General features: G+C 42.0%; 2 protein-coding genes across 2 annotated transcripts in view; both read left to right on the forward strand.

Annotated features, from left to right (window-relative positions):
• Positions 1–24: 24 nt before the first annotated feature.
• LOC115420749 (UPF0676 protein C1494.01) lies at positions 25–11,416 on the forward strand. The gene is made up of 7 exons (XM_030136250.1): positions 25–220; positions 3,099–3,223; positions 6,491–6,557; positions 7,846–8,002; positions 9,247–9,389; positions 10,729–10,839; positions 10,946–11,416. Exons 1-7 carry the CDS (start codon positions 62–64, stop codon positions 11,123–11,125), a joined length of 942 nt encoding a protein of 313 aa, XP_029992110.1. The 5' UTR covers positions 25–61; the 3' UTR covers positions 11,126–11,416.
• Positions 11,417–16,975: 5,559 nt separating this feature from the next.
• Positions 16,976–18,786, forward strand: part of znrf1 (zinc and ring finger 1) — a 34,600-nt gene continuing 32,789 nt past the window's right edge. Inside the window, exon 1 of the mRNA XM_030136252.1 lies at positions 16,976–17,392. Coding sequence (XP_029992112.1) covers positions 16,999–17,392 — 394 coding nt within the window. The 5' untranslated portion in view covers positions 16,976–16,998. The remainder of the gene's footprint in view (positions 17,393–18,786) is intronic.

Below are 18,786 nucleotides of genomic sequence, written 5' to 3' on the forward strand. Positions count from 1 at the left end.
TGGGTTCGGGTCTCCGGGTTTCCGGTTTTCCAGTTTTTCTGAGTTTCGGACCAGGATCAGGATGAGCTCTGTGATCCCGGTGGTGGACTTCAGCGCCTGGAGCCTGGACGTGGACCTGGTTCCGGACCAGAACCCGGAGGCTCTGGGCCGGACTCTGGAAGAGGCCTTCACCAGGGTCGGGTTCGTGTTCCTGGAGAACACGGGGATCCGGCAGGACGAGGTGAGGAGAACCGGATCAGACCTGGGTCCGAGGGTCCAGGTCCACCAGAGTCCAGAACCCTGACGAGGATAGAACCTGGATCCAGTTGATGAAGGAGAAGTTAACGCTGATCCAAAATCTGGACGATAAATAAATAAATAAATAAATAAGAAAACAAACATCTACAACCTCATGTTTGTTAATTTTATTATTATTATTATTATTATTATTATTATTATTATCATTATTATTATTATTATTATTATTATTATCATTATTATTATTATTGTCATTATTATTATTATTTTTATTATTATTTATTTATTTATTTATTTAAACTTCATTTTAGAGGCTTTTTAAAAAAATATTTTGTCACGTTATGTTTTGTAAATTTTCTTATTTATTTTTGCTCATTTTATTTATTTATTTATTTATGTTTGTTTGTTTTACGTTATTTTATTTGTTTTTGTTTTGTCTGTTCAATTGATTTATAATTTTGTTTTTGTTCATTTTGACTATTTTGTCTATTTTCCTTCATTTTATGTGTTATTTTATGTGTTTTTTTTATTTTGTTGCCTATTTTATAATTTTTTTCTTCAAATTTGTTCAGTTTGTGGCTTATTTTGATTTTTTTTTTTTTTTAATACATTTTTTTCATTCATTTTTGCTCATTTTATTGCTTATTTTATTGTTTTTCAGTTTTCGGTTTAGTTTAAGTTTTAGTTTTGAGGGTTAAAGCATAGAAATAAAAAAAGCTGTATTAAAACTCATACGTTTGTCAAATCAGTGTCAAACAGGATCTAAAGAGAAGGATTGCACTGAGCATGTGCAAAACATCAGTTCCTCTAAATAAAATCTAATCACATGTGATTAATGCTTCACTGACTTCAGGAACATTTCCTACAGTATTTAAACAAGCGCAGGTAACACCACTACTCAAAAAACCTTCCCTCACCCCCACTCAAGTGGAGAATTATCGACCAGTCTCACTCCTCCCATACCTTTCTAAGATCATCGAAAGGGCTGTTTTCAAACAGGTCACAGAATTCCTCTCCCAAAATAACCTCCTGGACATCAACCAATCTGGCTTCAAAATCGGCCACTCCACTGAAACGGCTCTGTTGTCTGTGACAGAAGCCTTGAAAGAGGCTAGAGCAGCAGCCAAGTCTTCAGTACTCATTCTACTGGACTTATCAGCAGCATTTGACACTGTCAATCATGATATCCTGTTATCCATACTCTGGAACATGGGCATCACAGGCCACGCACACTCCTGGTTTCAATCTTACCTTACTGGTCGGTCCTTCAGTGTGTCCTGGCTAGGGCACACATCAGCAGTTCACCGCCTCACCACGGGGGTCCCCCAAGGCTCTGTGTTGGGCCCCCTCCTTTTTGCCATATACACCACCTCACTCGGTCAGATCATCCACTCACACGGCTTCTCATATCATTGCTATGCTGATGATACCCAGCTCTATCTGTCATTCCCACCTGATGACTCCACAGTCTCAGTGCGGATCTCAGATTGTCTCTCTGACATATCTGCATGGATGAAAGCCCATCACCTTCAGCTGAACCTGTCCAAAACTGAACTGCTGGTCTTCCCAGCTAAGCCAACCATACAGCTGGACATCTCCATCACTATTGACTCCATACCTCTGGCTCCTACCAGTGTAGTACGTAACTTGGGAGTCATGATTGATAATCAGTTGACCTTCACGGATCACGTTGCCTCTGTCACCCGATCATGCCGTTTCACTCTGTTCAACCTAAGAAAGATCAGGCCATACCTAACCGAACAGGCCACCCAGCTCCTGGTGCAGACTATGGTTATCTCCCGTCTTGACTACTGCAATGTTCTTCTAACGGGCCTCCCAGCTTGTGTTGTCAAACCACTACAGATGGTCCAGAATGCAGCAGCGCGTCTGGTCTTCAATCAGCCTAAAAGGGCACATGTCACCCCCCTTACTCATTGAGTTCCACTGGCTACCCATAGCTGCCCGCATCAAATTCAAATCTTTAATCCTAGCCTACAAAATTCTCCGTGGGTCTGCTCCTGTCTACTTAGGTGCACTAATAAAAGCTTATGTCGCCCCACGACCACTCCGCTCGTCTGGGGAACGTAGTCTGGTGGTCCCCAGACCTTGTACAAGACAATCCAGGCTCTTTTCATGGGTCGTTCCACGTTGGTGGAACGCTCTACCAAGTGCTACAAGAACAGAGTCATCCCTGCCTATCTTCAAGAAGCTCCTGAAGACCCAGCTCTTCCGAGAGCACCTCCTGTCCTAGCACTTTCAAACATTCCATTTTAAATATTCTAATAAGGTTTTTTCCCAGGACAACCACAGATTCTTTCACGATTATCTCTGGACCTGCTGCGGTGGTCCGGCCTCTTCCCTGCCCTCATCATCACCACTCACTTATCCTCAACCGCCTCCATGTGTCTCCCCCTACTCCCCCCTTCTCCCCCTCTCCCCCAGTCCCTATCTCTATCGCTCTCTCTTTTTCCCCTCTCTACTCTCTCTCTTTAACCCCAACTGGTCAAGGCAGACGGCCATCCTCCAGGAGTCTGGGTCTGCTCGAGGTTTCTGCTGTTAAAGGGAAGTTTTTCCTTCCACTGTCACCAGTCACAAGTGTTTGCTCCTGGAGGATTCTGTTGGGTTTCTGTAAATTGACTTAGAGTCTGGTTTTGACCAACTCTATATATAAAATGTCAAGAGATAACTTTCTTGTGATCTGGCGCTATATAAATAAAATTTGATTGATTGAGTGATTTAATTGGTTTTCCCCTGTAAGTCGCTTTGGAAAAAAGCGTCTGCCAAATGCGTAAACATAAACATAAATGCGTAAACATAATCAAAGCTACGTTTTAACACATAAAACTCTCCTGTTTCTTCAGGTCGATCGGGTCATGGACGTTTCTCTGAAGTTCTTCCATCAGCCTGAAGATGAGAAGAAACCGTTCAGCAGGAAAACCTTCAGCAACAACCTGAACCACGGCTGGGTTTCCATGGAGACGGAGAGGTACCAGCCAATCATCCATCCACTCTGTTTCAGATCTTTGTATTTTTACATCAACTTTCACCAAAATTTGTCCAAGTCAGATGTAATTATATTACAGTGTAAAAAAAAATCTGTAATTTAACAGAATTTTCACTGTTTATTTTACAGATTTTTCCTGTATTTTTAAGATACAGTAAAATATTAATGAAATGACAAAAATAGGCTGTGATTTTACATGTTAAATGTAAAATAACACGAAAAACTGTAATTGTTAATAACCAAAAAATTTAAATTTTTTAAAAGAAATTTTTTTCTTTTTTCACAGAAAAATACAGTTAAAATACATTTGCAAATGCATCATAATTTCACAAATATTTCTTTTCTATTCATGAGATTAAACTGTTAATTTAAAGTTTAATACTTTAAAAAAAATAATAAAACCAGATAAAATTACAGATAATTAACTGTAAAAGAAGCATTTGTTCTGTAAGTTTAACAAGACTTGTTTGTTAATTGACAAATATCTTGTGTAATTACAGGAGGTTTCACAACAAAAATGTTGAATAAATGTATTTTTGTGAATGTATAACATTTATAAGCACTGATAAACTGTCCAAATACAGTTTTTATCAGTGGATTGTACAACTAGTCTCATTGAAAATTATTTATATCTATATATATTTATTGGTAATTTGATTCTTTTCATACATGTAAATATTCTTTATTAAACATTAAAAAGTCAAAAAAATATGACAATTCTTATGGAATTATGGAAAATTAGCGTATTTTTATGAGATGGTTATTTTCTGTTATTTTACAGTATTTTTTGGCACCCCTGCTGCCGGAATAATACTGTTTTTGTACGTTTTTTTTTTTTTTTTTTTTTTTTTTACAGTGTATATGAACTGGATTTAACAAAAACATCTGGACCAGTGGTGTCAAACATATGGCCTGTGGGCCAAAATCGGCCGGCCAAAGGGTCCGATTTGGTCCGGGGATGAATTTATGAAATGCAAAAATTACACTGAAGATATAACAATAAATGATTTTAACCCATAAAGACCCAAACAGCCACCTTTAACCTAAACCATCTACTGATTTAACTGTTTAATACCTGTTGATCCACTAGTCTTATCAATACATGTAAATAATTAGTGTAAAATACAGTTCTTCATCTTTTCATGGTCATCAGATATGACCCATTTGGATGTTCAGAGGCTCCGTAGTTACCGTGGAAACACCGTCATCTTCTACAACATTGATTCACCAGTAAAACCCATGGAGACAGTGGATGGAGGTGCTTGTTTTATGTTCAACTAATGACATGTTTTGTTCAAAAAGTCCCTTTTTCTTCAGTTTTCTCTGTTTCTGATGTAATAAAACACAACTTAAATCTGAGCTTTTATGAACATCTACATGATCAGTGGATTAAATATGGAAAAATACATGATTTACAGTGAAAAAACTGCAGTGGCCCAGATGTGCAATAGCTTAAAAAATTATTCATATAAGACAAAAACTGAGAACAGCCCAAAAAAGCATCCACTATAAGAAAAAAAAAGAGAACAGCCCAAAAAATTATCCACTATAAGAAAAAAAAAAGAGAACAGCCCAAAAAATTATCCACTATAAGAAAAAAAAAGAGAACAGCCCAAAAAATTATCCACTATAAGAAAAAAAGAGAACAGCCCAAAAAATTATCCACTATAAGAAAAAAAAGAGAACAGCCCAAAAAATTATCCACTATAAGAAAAAAGAGAACAGCCCAAAAAATTATCCACTATAAGAAAAAAAGAGAACAGCACAAAGAATTATCCCCTATAAGAAAAAAAAGAGAAGAGCACAAAAAATTATCCACTATAAGAAAAAAAGAGAACAGCCCAAAAAATTATCCACTATAAGAAAAAAAGAGAACAGCACAAAGAATTATCCACTATAAGAAAAAAAAGAGAAGAGCACAAAAAATGATCCACTATAAGAAAAAAACAAACCATCATCCACCTTTTCAATTAGGGGGCGCTGTTTACCCAAAAGGTCTCTTGCTTTAAAATTAAGGCCACCACAAAAAATAAAAGCATAGTCTGAAAATGTTTAAGGCCTTCAGATGTTTTTTTTTTTTTTTTTTTTTTTACTTATAGTAGATAATTTTTTTTGGCTGGTGGATAATTTTTTGGGCTGTTCTCATTTTTTTTTCTTGTAGTGGATGATTTTTTGGGCTGTTCTCATTTTTTTCTTATAGTGGATCATTTTTTGAGCTGTTCTCTTTATTTTCTTATAGTGGATAATTTTTTGGGCTGTTCTCTTTTTTTTCTTATAGTGGATAATTTTTTGGGCTGTTCTCTTTATTTTCTTATAGTGGATAATTTTTTGAGCTGTTCTCTTTTTTTTCTTATGGGGATAATTTTTTGGGCTGTTCTCTTTATTTTCTTGTAGCGGATAATTTTTTGTGCTGTTCTCTGTATTTTCTTATAGTGGATAATTTTTTGTGCTGTTCTCTTTATTTTCTTATAGTGGAAAATTTTTTGAGCTGTTCTCTTTATTTTCTTATAGTGGATAATTTTTTGGGCTGTTCTCTTTTTTTCCTTATAGTGGATAATTTTTTGGGCTGTTCTCTTTATTTTCTTATAGTGGATAATTTTTTGGGCTGTTCTCTTTATTTTCTTATAGTGGATAATTTTTTGAGCTGTTCTCTTTTTTTTCTTATAGGGATAATTTTTTGGGCTGTTCTCTTTATTTTCTTGTAGCGGATAATTTTTTGGGCTGTTCTCTGTATTTTCTTATAGCGGATAATTTTTTGTGCTGTTCTCTTTATTTTCCTATAGTGGATAATTTTTTGTGCTGTTCTCTTTATTTTCTTATAGTGGAAAATTTTTTGGGCCGTTCTCTTTTTTTAAATTCTTATAGTGGATCATTTTTTGTGCTGTTCTCTCTCTTTTTTTTTTCTTATAGAGGATCATTTTTTGGGCAGTTGCACCTCTGGGCCACTGTAAAAAAAAACACAAAATACAGAGGATAATATTATAATAAATGGTGACGAATCAATTAAGAATGATTAAATAGACAGAACAATACATTTGGGAACTACGGCTGAAGAAACACTGGGTCTTTATGGGTTAAATCATTTTAATTCAAATTCCACATTCAGATCATGTTGGTCTGAATGTGGGACCTGAACTAACATGACTGCGGGTCATTCCTGAGTCGTGTGGCGTTCGAGGGGTTAAACAGGTACAAATACTGCAGTAAAAGTTCGTCTGAGTCTGTAAACGTGCGTCTGTTGTTTTACAGGTTGAATCCTCGTCGTCCCGGAGACTTAAAGGAGTCGTTCAACGTGTCCTCGTTTCATCCTGACATAGTAAGACCTGGTTCAGTCCACCTTTGACCTTTGTATCAGTTCAGTGTAATGATCAGCCTGATGTCATGGCTGGTTGGACTTAACCCTTCGATGCCTCTGTGTGTGGGTCCTTCATTGGCATAAACAGGTCTAAATGACCCTAGTTCAAATCCGTGTGTTTTTATGACACTTGTGACATGTTTAAAATAATCATCTGTATTATATTTTAGTCCAAAAAAAGAATGATTTCATGTTTGAATTTTTTTTTATTTTTCAATTTTACTAATTTTTAAAAAATATTTTGAAAATATTGTATTTATAGTAAATGTTATATAAGATATAATAGCAATAGAATAGTTTCAGCATCCAGTGTGTGTGCGTGTGTGTGTGTGTGTGTGTATGTATATGTGTGTGTGTTTGTGTGTGTGTGTATGGTGTGTATATGTGTGTGTATGTACGGTGTGTATGTGTGTGTTCATGTGTGTGTGTGCATGTGTGTGTGTATATATATGTGTGTGTGTGTATATGTGTGTGTGTGTTTGTGTGTGTGTATGCGTGTGTGTGCATGTGTGTGTGGTGTGTATGTGTGTGTGTGTTTGTGTGTGTGTATGTGTGTGTGTGCATGTGTGTGTGGTGTGTATGTGTGTGTGTGTGTGTGTGTGTTTAGGTGTGTGTGTGTGTGTGTGTGGTGACTGTATGTGTGATTGTATGTGTGTATGTATGGTGTGTGTGTTTATGTGTGTGTATGTATATGTGTGTTTATGTGTGTGTGTGTATGGCGTGTATATGTGTGTGTATGTGTATATATGTGTGTGTATGTGTGTGTTCATGGGTGTGTGTGCATGTGTGTGTGTATATATGTGTGTGTGTGTGTGTATGTGTGTGTGTGTATGGTGTGTATATGTGTGTGTGTGTGTTTGTGTGTGCATGTGTGTGCATGTGTGTGTGGTGTGTGTGTGTGTGTTTGTGTTTAGGTGTGTGTGTGTTTAGGTGTGTGTGTTTATGTGTGTGTGTGTCCTTTGGTTTTACTGTCCAATGAATCAAAGGTTCAGATGTGATTCTATTGTAAATGAATGTCGGTCATTTTCACACACACACACACACCCCCCCCCCCATGGAAGCCTGGGGTTGTAACAAAAACTACAATTGAACTGGCATGAAGACTTACCGGGGGGTCCCCCCCCGGTAAGCCTTCATGCCCCCCCCCCCCCAGGGTGCCCGCCCCACAGTTTGACAAACACAGGACTACACCATCAGCTCGTCAGTGTTGTTTTCTGTTCTTGTCTGTGATTGGTGGGTTTGGTTGCAGAAGTGGCCGTCGTCTGCAGATCTGACCAGTTTCCAGCAGATCCAGACGTCCTTCTTCAATCGATGTAAAGATCTGAGTCTCCGGGTTCTGACCGTCATGGCCCGAAGTCTGGACCTGGACCCGGAGGTTTTCCTGAACGCCCACCGTCTGATAGGGAGTAGGTATCCAAAAAACACTGGGAAACTGGACCAGAACCAGAACCCGTTCAATAAACTGAAGTTACACAGTCATCTGATGGTGTTTTAATGGAAAGTCTATGTCAGTCCATTCTGTTTCATTATTTATATAAATACATGGATATAATATGTATACATGTAAAACTATATTTATTTTATTTTATTGTAATTTTAACCTCTTTTTTTTTACCCTGCTGCCTTTTGTTATTTTTTTCTAATGACATTTAGTGTTTTTCTACCTGTTTGAATCAGGTTCTGCTTTGATGCTTTTAAGGAACATTGTTTTGTGTATGTTTTTATTTGACTGAAATTTCTATTTTCTGTGACTTCTGCTGCTGTTGTATGGTCCAGGACACCCTGCAAAAGAGATTTTTAATCTCAACAAGTCTTTTTTTCTTGGTTATATAAAGGTTAATAAATAATAATAAACATTTAATCTGATTCAGGTTTTACTAAAATCAGACGCTTCAATGAAAAAGACAAAAAGTGGAGAATGATGATGAATTAAAGGCCTTTTATTAGTTCAAACAGAAACCAACTGTTGTTTCCAAATGGGTTCTAATTGGACGACAGGCTGATCTCAGTAGATTTATATTATTTTGAGGTTCATTACCTCCGCCAAGGAGGTTATGTTTTTGCCAGGGTTTGTTTGTTTGTTTGTTTGTCTGTCTGTTTGTTTGTCTGTCCGTTAGTGTGCAACATAACTCAAAAAGTTATGGACAGATTTGGATGAAATTTTCAGGGTTTTTTGGAAATGGGATAAGGAAGAAATGATTAAATTTTGGTGGTGATCGGGGGTGGGGGGGCCCACGGGGGGGGGCCCACGGGGGGGGCCACTGATCAGCCTTGGCGGAGGTCTGCGCTCTCCGAGTGCTTCTAGTTTTCCATAGTTTTATTTATTATTTATCAAGTACGAGCAAATTCAGACCTGCTCGTACTTGAAGATAGATTCTGTTCTTTTAAATGTCATTTTGTTTTGGTCTTATTTTGTTTTAGTTTTTTGTTTGTTTGTTTGTTTCTTTGCATGTTTGAAACAATAAAGAAATGAAATAAAATAAAGAAGGAAATTAAATTATTTGTCCAATAATTTCAAGTATTCTGGTTCTGGTGCTGAAGAAGCAGAGCATTAATGTCCAGTCAAACTTATGGATGAAACAGTGGTTTGTTCAGCTGAGTTCTTTGTTCTCATGTGAAAATCTGCTAATGTTCTGTGGTTTGGCTGCAGCCGACGCCAACGGTTCCACACTGCGTTCCCTGTTCTACCCTCCAGTGAACTGTGAACGGGTTAAAGACGGTCAGCTCAGATGTGGAGAACATTCTGACTACGGCAGCATCACCCTCCTGTTCCAGGGTTCTGAAGGTCTGCAGGTCAGAACCCAACACCAGCTGACACTTCCATTCACCCTCCATGTTTCATCCAGTGGCATCTGGGAACTGGTTTATTCCATTTACACCAGATTCACTTGGTTTGTGTTTTGTGTACACCAAAATACACAAAAAAATATGGTAAAACACAATAAAATACACAAAAAAAATGCTAAAATACACTAAAATATACAAAAATATGCTAAAATACACTGACATACACAAGAAAAAAAATGCCAAAATATGCATAAAATATGCTAAAATGCAATAAAATGCACTGAAATACACAAAAAATATGCTAAAATACACTAGAATACACAAAAAATATGCTAAAATACACAAAAATATGCTAAAATACAATAGAATACACAATAAATATGATAAAATACACAAAATATATGCTGAAATACACAAAAAATATGCTAAAATATACTTACATGCACAAAAATATAGTAAAATACACAAAAATATACAAAAATATACTTACATACACAAAAATATGCCAAAATACACACAAAATATGCTAAAATACACTAGAATACACAAAAAATATGCTAAAATACACTAAAATACACAAAAAATATGCTGAAATACACAAAAGATATGCTAAAATATACTTAAATATACAAAAAATAGGCTAAAATACAAAAAAAAATGCTAAAATACACCTAAAAACGTGCTAAAATATACTTACATACACAAAAAAAATGCCAACATACACACAAAATATGCTAAAATACACTAAAATATACAAAAAATATGCTGAAATACACAAAAGATATACTAAAATGCACTTAAATATACAAAAAAATAGGCTAAAATACATAAAAATATGCTAAAATACACCTAAAAATATGCTAAAATATACTTACATACACAAAAAATATGCCAAAATACACATAAAATATGCAAAAAGGGACTGAAATACACAAAGAATATGCTAAAATACACTAGAACACACAAGAAATATACTAAAATACACTAAAATGTACAAAAATATAGAAAAAATTGCTAAAATACACTAAAATACACAAAAGATATTCTTAAACACACTAAAACACACAAAAATACAATAAAATGCACTGAAATAAATTGGCGGTAATAAAAGTTCCTGGAAATGTTGGTGGGAAAGGGTTTGATAGGGTTTAGGTCAAAGGTCATTACTCTGTCCTTTCCTTGTCCTGTCCTAGTCTGTCCCAGTCCTGGTCTGCCTCAGTCCTGGTCTGTCCTGGTCTGTCCTTTCCTTGTCCTGGTCCTTGTCTTGGCCTTGGTTTGGTCTTTGTTCTGGTCCCTGTCCTAGTCTTGTCCGGTCCTGGTCTTTACTTGTCTCGTTCTGTCTCAGGTTCGCAGTCATTCAGGTGAGTTCCTCTGCGTTCCCACAATCCCCGGCGCCGTCCTCGTCAACATCGCAGACCTGATGCAGCGTTGGACCAGCGACCGCTTCATCTCAGTGGTGAGTTCAGATCCAGATCCACAAGTGGACCTGGTTTTCCTCAGATCTGGATCCAGTGGTGGACCTGGTTTCCCCTTGAACCCTGCTCTTCTTCTGTGGGTTCCAGGTCCACAGGGTTCTGCTGCCCCCTGCTGGCGACTCCAGAACCCGACAGTCACTGGCGTTCTTCGTTCAACCGGACGACGACGCCCTGATCTGCTGCTGCAACGGATCCGATAAATATCCTCCGGTTTTATCGTCCGATTACCTCAATGACAAGTTCAACGACTCGTACGGACGAAGCTGAGGATTAAACCAAGGTTTAATTTAACGGATCCAACAGTTTAATGACGTCTGAACATCAGCTTTTAACGATCATCACTGTTTTCATCTGAGATTAAATGAAGATCATCAGTGAAAAACAAAATCTGAACAATCATCAAATTACAACAAGAAACTCAATAAAACGAAAGATTATTGAAAGAAATGTCACTTTTATTCCTTCACACTTTAAAGAGACAAAAAAATGCAATAAAAACATGAAAATGACCTAAAAGACATGATAGAAAGACGAAAAAGGTGTGAAAAAAAAACCAATGAAAACACAAAGATGATCTAAAAGACATGAAAAAAAGATGAAAACAATGTAAAAGATGCCACAAAAAATATGAAAATGACAAAAAAAAAGACAAAACTGATGTGAAAGATGAAACAAATGATGTATGAAAACAAGAAAATGACATAAAAGATACGACAAATAAATGAAAATGACGTGAGAGATTGAATAAAATGAATCAGTATGGCAGTAGAGTTGAAGAATATTGTGTATTTTTCTGAAGGGACACATGAATCCACTGAAACTGAACTGAAGCTGATAAAGCCACATTTACACTTTGTCCAGTCACTGCTGTAATACTCAGACCCACCACAGGGGGTCAGTGTCCATCTGCACTGTTCATCTGGGACATCTGCATCCACACTGGTCTGTTTATTTAAGGGGACATTGAGCTGCTACTGTCCCCTTCTGTCCCCTTCTGTCTCGACTGTTGTTCTTAACGACTTAACGTCCTGTCGTTCACCTCCATAACAGCAGGTGGTGCCATCAGTCCATTCAGATGCACATGTGTTTGTACTCAGTTCAGTCTAATTCATTTCTATCAAACACTGAATGTCCTGTAAGTGTTTTCATTAAGTCTGAGGATCCATTAAAGGTTTGAACTCTGCTTTACACCAGCGCCACCTGGTGTCGACCAGTGGAACCACAGGACATTTCACTGTTTGAAGAAGAACTTCAATGGAAACTAATAGGAGACAGAGGACATAAGGGCCTGTCCCTGCAGACTGTCCTCTAGTGTCTCCTGGTGTCTCTACTGTCTCCTGGTGTCTCTACTGTCTTCTAGTGTCTCTACTGTCTTCTGGTGTCTCTTTTGTCTCTACTGTCGTCTAGTGTCTCTACTGTCTTCTACTGTCTCCTGGTGTCTCTACTGTCTTCTAGTGTCTCTACTGTCTCCTGGTGTCTCTTTTGTCTCTACTGTCTTCTAGTGTCTCTACTGTCTCCTGGTGTCTCTTTTGTCTCTACTGTCGTCTAGTGTCTCTACTGTCTTCTACTGTCTCCTGGTGTCTCTACTGTATTCTAGTGTCTCTACTGTCTTCAAGTGTCTCTACTGCCTTCTAGTGTCTCTACCGTCTTCTACTGTCTTCTATGGTCTCTACTGTTTCCTGGTGTCTCTACTGTCTTCTAGTGTCTCTAGTGTCTTTTACTGTCTTCTAGCGTCTCTACTGCCTTTACTGTCTCTAGTGTCTTCTACTGTCTTCCAGTGTCTCTACTGTCTCCTAGTGTCTCTTCTGTCTCTACTGTCTTCTAGTGTCTCCTGTTGTGTCTTTTGTCTCCTGCTGTCTCTAATGTCTTCTAGTGTCTCTATTGTCTTCTGGTGTCTCTACTGTCTTCTACTGTCTCCCGGTGTCTCTAATGTCTTCTATTGTCTCTACTGTCTCCTGGTGTCTCTACTGTCTTCTAGTGTCTCTACTGTCTTCTAGTGTCTTTACTGTCTTCTAGTGTCTCTACTGCCTTCTACTGTCTCCTGGTATCTCTACTGTCTTCTAGTGTCTCTACTGTCTCCTGGTGTCTCTACTGTCTTCTAGTGTCTCTACTGTCTTCTACTGTCTCCTGGTGTCTCTACTGTCTTCTAGTGTCTCTACTGCCTTTACTGTCTCTACTGTCTTCTAGTGTCTCTACTGTCTTCTACTGTCTCCTGGTGCCTCTAATGTCTTCTAGTGTCTCTACTATCTCCTGGTGTTTCTACTGTCTCTACTGTCTCTACTGCCTTTACTGTCTCTAGTGTCTCTACTGTCTTCTAGTGTCTCCTGGTGTCTCTACTGTCTTCTACTGTCTCCTGGTGTCTCTACTGTATTCTACTGTCTCCTGGTGTCTCTAATGTCTTCTAGTGTCTCTACTGTCTTCTACTGTCTCTACTTTCTTGTAGTGTCTCCTGTTGTGTCTTTTGTCTCTACTATCTCTACTGTCTTCTACTGTCTCTACTGTCTCCTGCTGTCTCTTTTGTCTCTACTGTCTTCTACTGTCTCTACTGCCCTCTAGTGTCTTCTACTGTCTCTACTGCCCTCTAGTGTCTTCTAGTGTCTCTACTGTCTTCTACTGTCTCTACTGTTTCCTGGTGTCTCTACTGTCTCTAGTGTCTTTTACTGTCTTCTAGTGTCTCTACTGCCTTTACTGTTTCTAGTGTCTTCTAGTGTCTCTACTGTCTCCTGGTGTCTCTTTTGTGTCTACTGTCTTCTAGTGTCTCCTGTTGTGTCTTTTGTCTCCTGCTGTCTCTAATGTCTTCTAGTGTCTCTATTGTCTTCTGCTGTCTCTACTGTCTTCTGCTGTCTCTACTGTCTTTACTGTCTCTACTGTCTCCTGGTATCTCTAATGTCTTCTAGTGTCTTTACTGTCTTCTAGTGTCTCTACTGCCTTCTAGTGTCTCTATTGTCTTCTACTGTCTCCTGGTCTCTCTACTGTCTTCTAGTGTCTCTACTGTCTTCTGGTGTTTCTACTGTCTTCTAGTGTCTCTACTGCCTTTACTGTCTCTAGTGTCTTCTTGTGTCTCTAGTGTCTTTACTGTCTTCTAGTGTCTCTACTGTCTTCTAGTGTCTCTACTGCCGTCTAGTGTCTCTACTGTCTCCTGGTGTCTCTACTGTCTCCTGGTGTCTCCACTGTCTTCTAGAGTCTCTACTGTCTTCTAGTGTCTCTACTGTCTTCTAGTGTCTCTACTGCCTTTACTGTCTCTAGTGTATCTACCGTCTTCTAGTGTCTCTAGTGTATTTACGGTCTTCTAGTGTCTCTACTATCTTCTAGTGTCTCTACTGTCTTCTACTGTCTTCTAGTGTCTCTACTGCCTTTACTGTCTCTACTGTCTCTAGTGTATCTACCGTCTTCTAGTGTCTCTAGTGTATTTACGGTCTTCTAGTGTCTCTAATATCTTCTAGTGTCTCTACTGTCTTCTACTGTCTCCTGGTGTTTCTACTGTCTTCTACTGTCTCTACTGCCTTTACTGTCTCTAGTCTCTCTACTGTCTTCTGATGTCTCTTTTGCCTCTACTGTCTTCTAGTGTCTCCTGTTGTGTCTTTTGTCTCCTGCTGTCTGTACTGTCTTCTGGTGTCTCTAATGTCTTCTAGTGTCTCTACTGTCTTCTACTGTCTCTACTTTCTTGTAGTGTCTCCTGTTGTGCCTTTTGTCTCTACTATCTTCTAGTGTCTCTGCTTTCCTGTAGTGTCTCCTGCTGTCTCTGCTGTCTTCTAGTGTCTCTACTTTCTTCTACTGTCTCCTGGTGTTTCTTTTGTCTCTACTGTCTCCTGGTGTCTCTACTTTCTTGTAGTGTCTCCTGTTGTGTCTTTTGTCTCCTACTGTCTTCTAGTGTCTCTACTTTCTTGTAGTGTCCCCTGCTGTCTCTTTTGTCTCCTGCTGTCTCTTTTGTCTTCTACTGTCTCTAGTGTCTTCTAGTGTCTCCTGTTGTCTCTTTTGTCTCCTGCTGCCTCTACTGTCTCCTGGGGTCTCTAATGTCTTCTACTGTCTCTAGTGTCTTCTAGTGTCTCTACTTTCTTGTAGTGTCTCCTGCTGTCTCTACTGTCTTCTACTGTCTCTACTTTCTTGTAGTGTCTCCTGTTGTGCCTTTTGTCTCTAGTGTCTTCTAGTGTCTCTACTTTCTTCTACTGTCTCCTGGTGTTTCTTTTGTCTCTACTGTCTCCTGGTGTCTCTACTTTCTTGTAGTGTCCCCTGCTGTCTCTTTTGTCTCCTGCTGTCTCTTTTGTCTTCTACTGTCTCTTTTGTCTTCTACTGTCTCTATAGTCTTCTAGTGTCTCTACTGTCTTCTAGTGTCTCCTGTTGTCTCTTTTGTCTCCCGCTGTCTCTACTGTCTCCCGGGGTCTCTAATGTCTTCTACTGTCTCTAGTGTCTCTACTTTCTTGTAGTGTCCCCTGCTGTCTCTTTGGTCTCCTGCTGTCTCTTTTGTCTTCTACTGTCTCTAGTGTCTTCTAGTGTCTCCTGTTGTCTCTTTTGTCTCCTGCTGTCTCTACTGTCTCCCCGGGTCTCTAATGTCTTCTACTGTCTCTAGTGTCTCTACTTTCTTGTAGTGTCTCCTGCTGTCTCTGCTGTCTTCTAGTGTCTCTACTTTCTTCTACTGTCTCCTGGTGTTTCTTTTGTCTCTACTGTCTCCTGGTGTCTCTACTTTCTTGTAGTGTCTCCTGTTGTGTCTTTTGTCTCCTACTGTCTTCTAGTGTCTCTACTTTCTTGTAGTGTCCCCTGCTGTCTCTTTTGTCTCCTGCTGTCTCTTTTGTCTTCTACTGTCTCTAGTGTCTTCTAGTGTCTCTAGTGTCTTCTAGTGTCTCCTGTTGTCTCTTTTGTCTCCTGCTGCCTCTACTGTCTCCTGGGGTCTCTAATGTCTTCTACTGTCTCTAGTGTCTTCTAGTGTCTCTACTTTCTTGTAGTGTCTCCTGCTGTCTCTACTGTCTTCTACTGTCTCTACTTTCTTGTAGTGTCCCCTGCTGTCTCTTTTGTCTCCTGCTGTCTCTTTTGTCTTCTACTGTCTCTAGTGTCTTCTAGTGTCTCTACTGTCTTCTAGTGTCTCCTGTTGTCTCTTTTGTCTCCTGCTGTCTCTTTTGTCTTCTACTGTCTCTAGTGTCTTCTACTGTCTCTAGTGTCTCTACTTTCTTGTAGTGTCTCCTGCTGTCTCTGCTGTCTTCTAGTGTCTCTACTTTCTTCAACTGTCTCCTGGTGTTTCTTTTGTCTCTACTGTCTCCTGGTGTCTCTACTTTCTTGTAGTGTCTCCTGTTGTCTCTTTTGTCTCCTGCTGTCTCTACTGTCTCCTGGGGTCTCTAATGTCTTCTACGGTCTCTAGTGTCTTCTAGTGCCTCTAGTTTCTTGCAGTGTCGCCTGCTGTCTCTTTAGTCTCCTGCTGTCCCCTGTTGTCTCCCGGTGTCTCTCCGTCTCTGTGTTCGCTCTGAGTTTGCGCACTGGGCTCCTCCATTGTCTCGCCAGTCGCGGCGGCGGAGCGGAGCAGAGGAGCGGAGCAGAGCGGAGCCGAGCGCCGATTCGAGCGCAGGGGAGCGGCTTCACCGTGACCCCGATCTCCGGGAACGTCAGCCGCCGCTCGGAGCCACCGGAGCGCACAGACCGTCGGACCGACACGCACCGTGAGCCGGACAGACCGCCGTCCGTGGGCCAGACACGCAGCAACAGTTGTCACGATGCGTGCGCGGAGATGAGGCGGGAGCGGGGAGCAGACTGCGGCGGCGCTCTGATCCGGGGCCAGGCGGGGTAAAGCGACCCGCCCGCGATGATCCATCCGTCCTGATCAGCTGGGACCGCCGGCTCATCTGCGTGTCATTCCGGGTTTCGGCGTCATCCAGGCCGCCTGCCGTCCCCGGTGGAGTCGCGGTGAATCATCCGTCAGATCTGGCTCATGTTCGGCTCGACGCGGGCTGTTGCGTCTGCGGAGAGTCGGAGCCGCGGAGCCCGGTGCTGAGACACGGACAGACAGGCAGGCAGACAGACAGGCCGGCCGACAGACAACCAGGACCGAGGGGAGGGAGGGGGGCGACCGCCTGCTTCGGCTCTCTCGACCCTCTGCGGATCGAGCGGAACCCCCCCCCTGTTTCCACCCACCGCCCCCTCCCATTCCACTTTGGATGGGGGGAAAGCAGAGCACGGCGGGCCGGCCCCGGGGTGCTTTTCCCGGCGTCTCTACGGATGACAGCGCGGTGCCACCGTCGGCCCACTTCGGCCACTACCGGCCCAGCGGCACCATGGGCCTGCGGAGCCGCTCGGTGAGCTCCGTGGCCGGGATGGGCATCGACCACAGCGCCGCCGTGCCCTTCGGCTTCTACACCCCGAGAGGAACGGACTCGGACCGGGCCGGAGGGGGGTCGGGGGGCACCACGGCCGCCCCCCACGGTACCGGCTACCAGGACACTGGGGGCGGAGGGCACCATACGGACGGGGTGCTGTATCTGGGGTCCCGGGGGTCGCTGGCTGACACCTTGCCCCTGCACATCGCGCCCCGCTGGTTCAGCGCACACAGCGGTAAGGGCGCACAACACGCACGACACGCACGACACGCGCACCGTGTCTGGGTGACGCTGATGGATTAATCATGCACAGGCTCTGTTCCTCCAGACATCAGCTCCACACACACCTCCAGTCATGCACAGGTAGAATCAAACCCATGCAGATCACAGTAAATCCACCATGACAAGTTCAGGATGTGCAGGAGTGTACACATTCAAATGACCTGGATGTCAAACACCGTCAGGTTGGTGGAGGTGGAGGTGGAGGTGGAGACCTGCAAGTCACTGGAAACCATCAGGGTCTGCATTTAGATGTGTTCCACATTTTTTTCCAGAATTGAAAATATTCATCATGCATTCTCAGTTTCCATAGTGTTTTTGGATGAAAGGCTTGTGATGGGGGTGGATGATAATGGTGCAGGTGGATGGTAACAGTTCAGGTGCGGGTGGATGACAGCAGGGTGGTACAGGTGGTACAGGGTGGCTCAGCATGGTACAGGGTGGTGCAGGGTGGTACAGGGTGGTGCAGGGTTTTGCAGGGTGGTAGAGGGTGGTACAGGGTGGTGCAGGGTGGAACAGGGTGGTGCAGAGTAGTACAGGTGGTACAGGGTGGTGCAGAGTAGTACAGGGTGGTACAGGGTAATACAGAGTGGTGGAGGGTGATAAAGGGTGGTCCCGGTGGTGCAGGGTGGTACAGGGTGGCGCAGGGTGGTACAGGTGGTACAGGTGGTGCAGGGTGGTGCAGAGTAGTACAGGTGGTACAGGGTGGTGCAGGGTGGTACAGGTGGTACAGGTGGTGCAGAGTAGTACAGGTGGTACAGGGTGGTGCAGGGTGGTACAGGTGGTGCAGGGTGGTGCAGAGTAGTACAGGGTAGTACAGAGTGGTGGAGGGTGATAAAGGGTGGTCCCGGTGGTGCAGGGTGGTACAGGGTGGCGCAGGGTGGTACAGGTGGTACAGGTGGTGCAGGGTGGTGCAGAGTAGTACAGGTGGTACAGGGTGGTGCAGGGTGGTACAGGTGGTGCAGGGTGGTGCAGAGTAGTACAGGGTAGTACAGAGTGGTGGAGGGTGATAAAGGGTGGTCCCGGTGGTGCAGGGTGGTACAGGGTGGCGCAGGGTGGTACAGGTGGTGCAGGGTGGTGCAGAGTAGTACAGGTGGTACAGGGTGGTGCAGGGTGGTCCAGGTGGTGCAGGGTGGCATCGGGTGCAGGGTGGCACAGGGTGGATAGGTCACTGCAGGTGTGTGAAATAACACTCGTAAGCCTGTTGCCAAATCTGGCTGAGTCAATTAGCCAGCGATTAGAGAGGAGGAGGAGGAAGGAGGGGGGGTGGAGAAAGGTGAAGCAAGGTAGCAAAGGGAAGGTGTAGGTAAAGGGGTGTGGGGGTGAACACAGCTGTTTGTTTCATTCCAA

Source organism: Sphaeramia orbicularis, chromosome 6, assembly GCF_902148855.1.
Source record: "Sphaeramia orbicularis chromosome 6, fSphaOr1.1, whole genome shotgun sequence".
Taxonomy (NCBI): Eukaryota; Metazoa; Chordata; class Actinopteri; order Kurtiformes; family Apogonidae; genus Sphaeramia; species Sphaeramia orbicularis.

Excerpts from the sequence above, each read along its gene's own strand:
- LOC115420749 (XM_030136250.1), top strand. The coding sequence starts at position 62 with ATGAGCTCTGTGATCCCGGTGGTGGACTTCAGCGCCTGGAGCCTGGAC. Across the intron at positions 3,224-6,490 it reads GTTTCCATGGAGACGGAGAG|GTTGAATCCTCGTCGTCCCG; the intron begins GTACCAGCCAAT and ends GTTGTTTTACAG. Across the intron at positions 10,840-10,945 it reads GCGACCGCTTCATCTCAGTG|GTCCACAGGGTTCTGCTGCC; the intron begins GTGAGTTCAGAT and ends TGTGGGTTCCAG.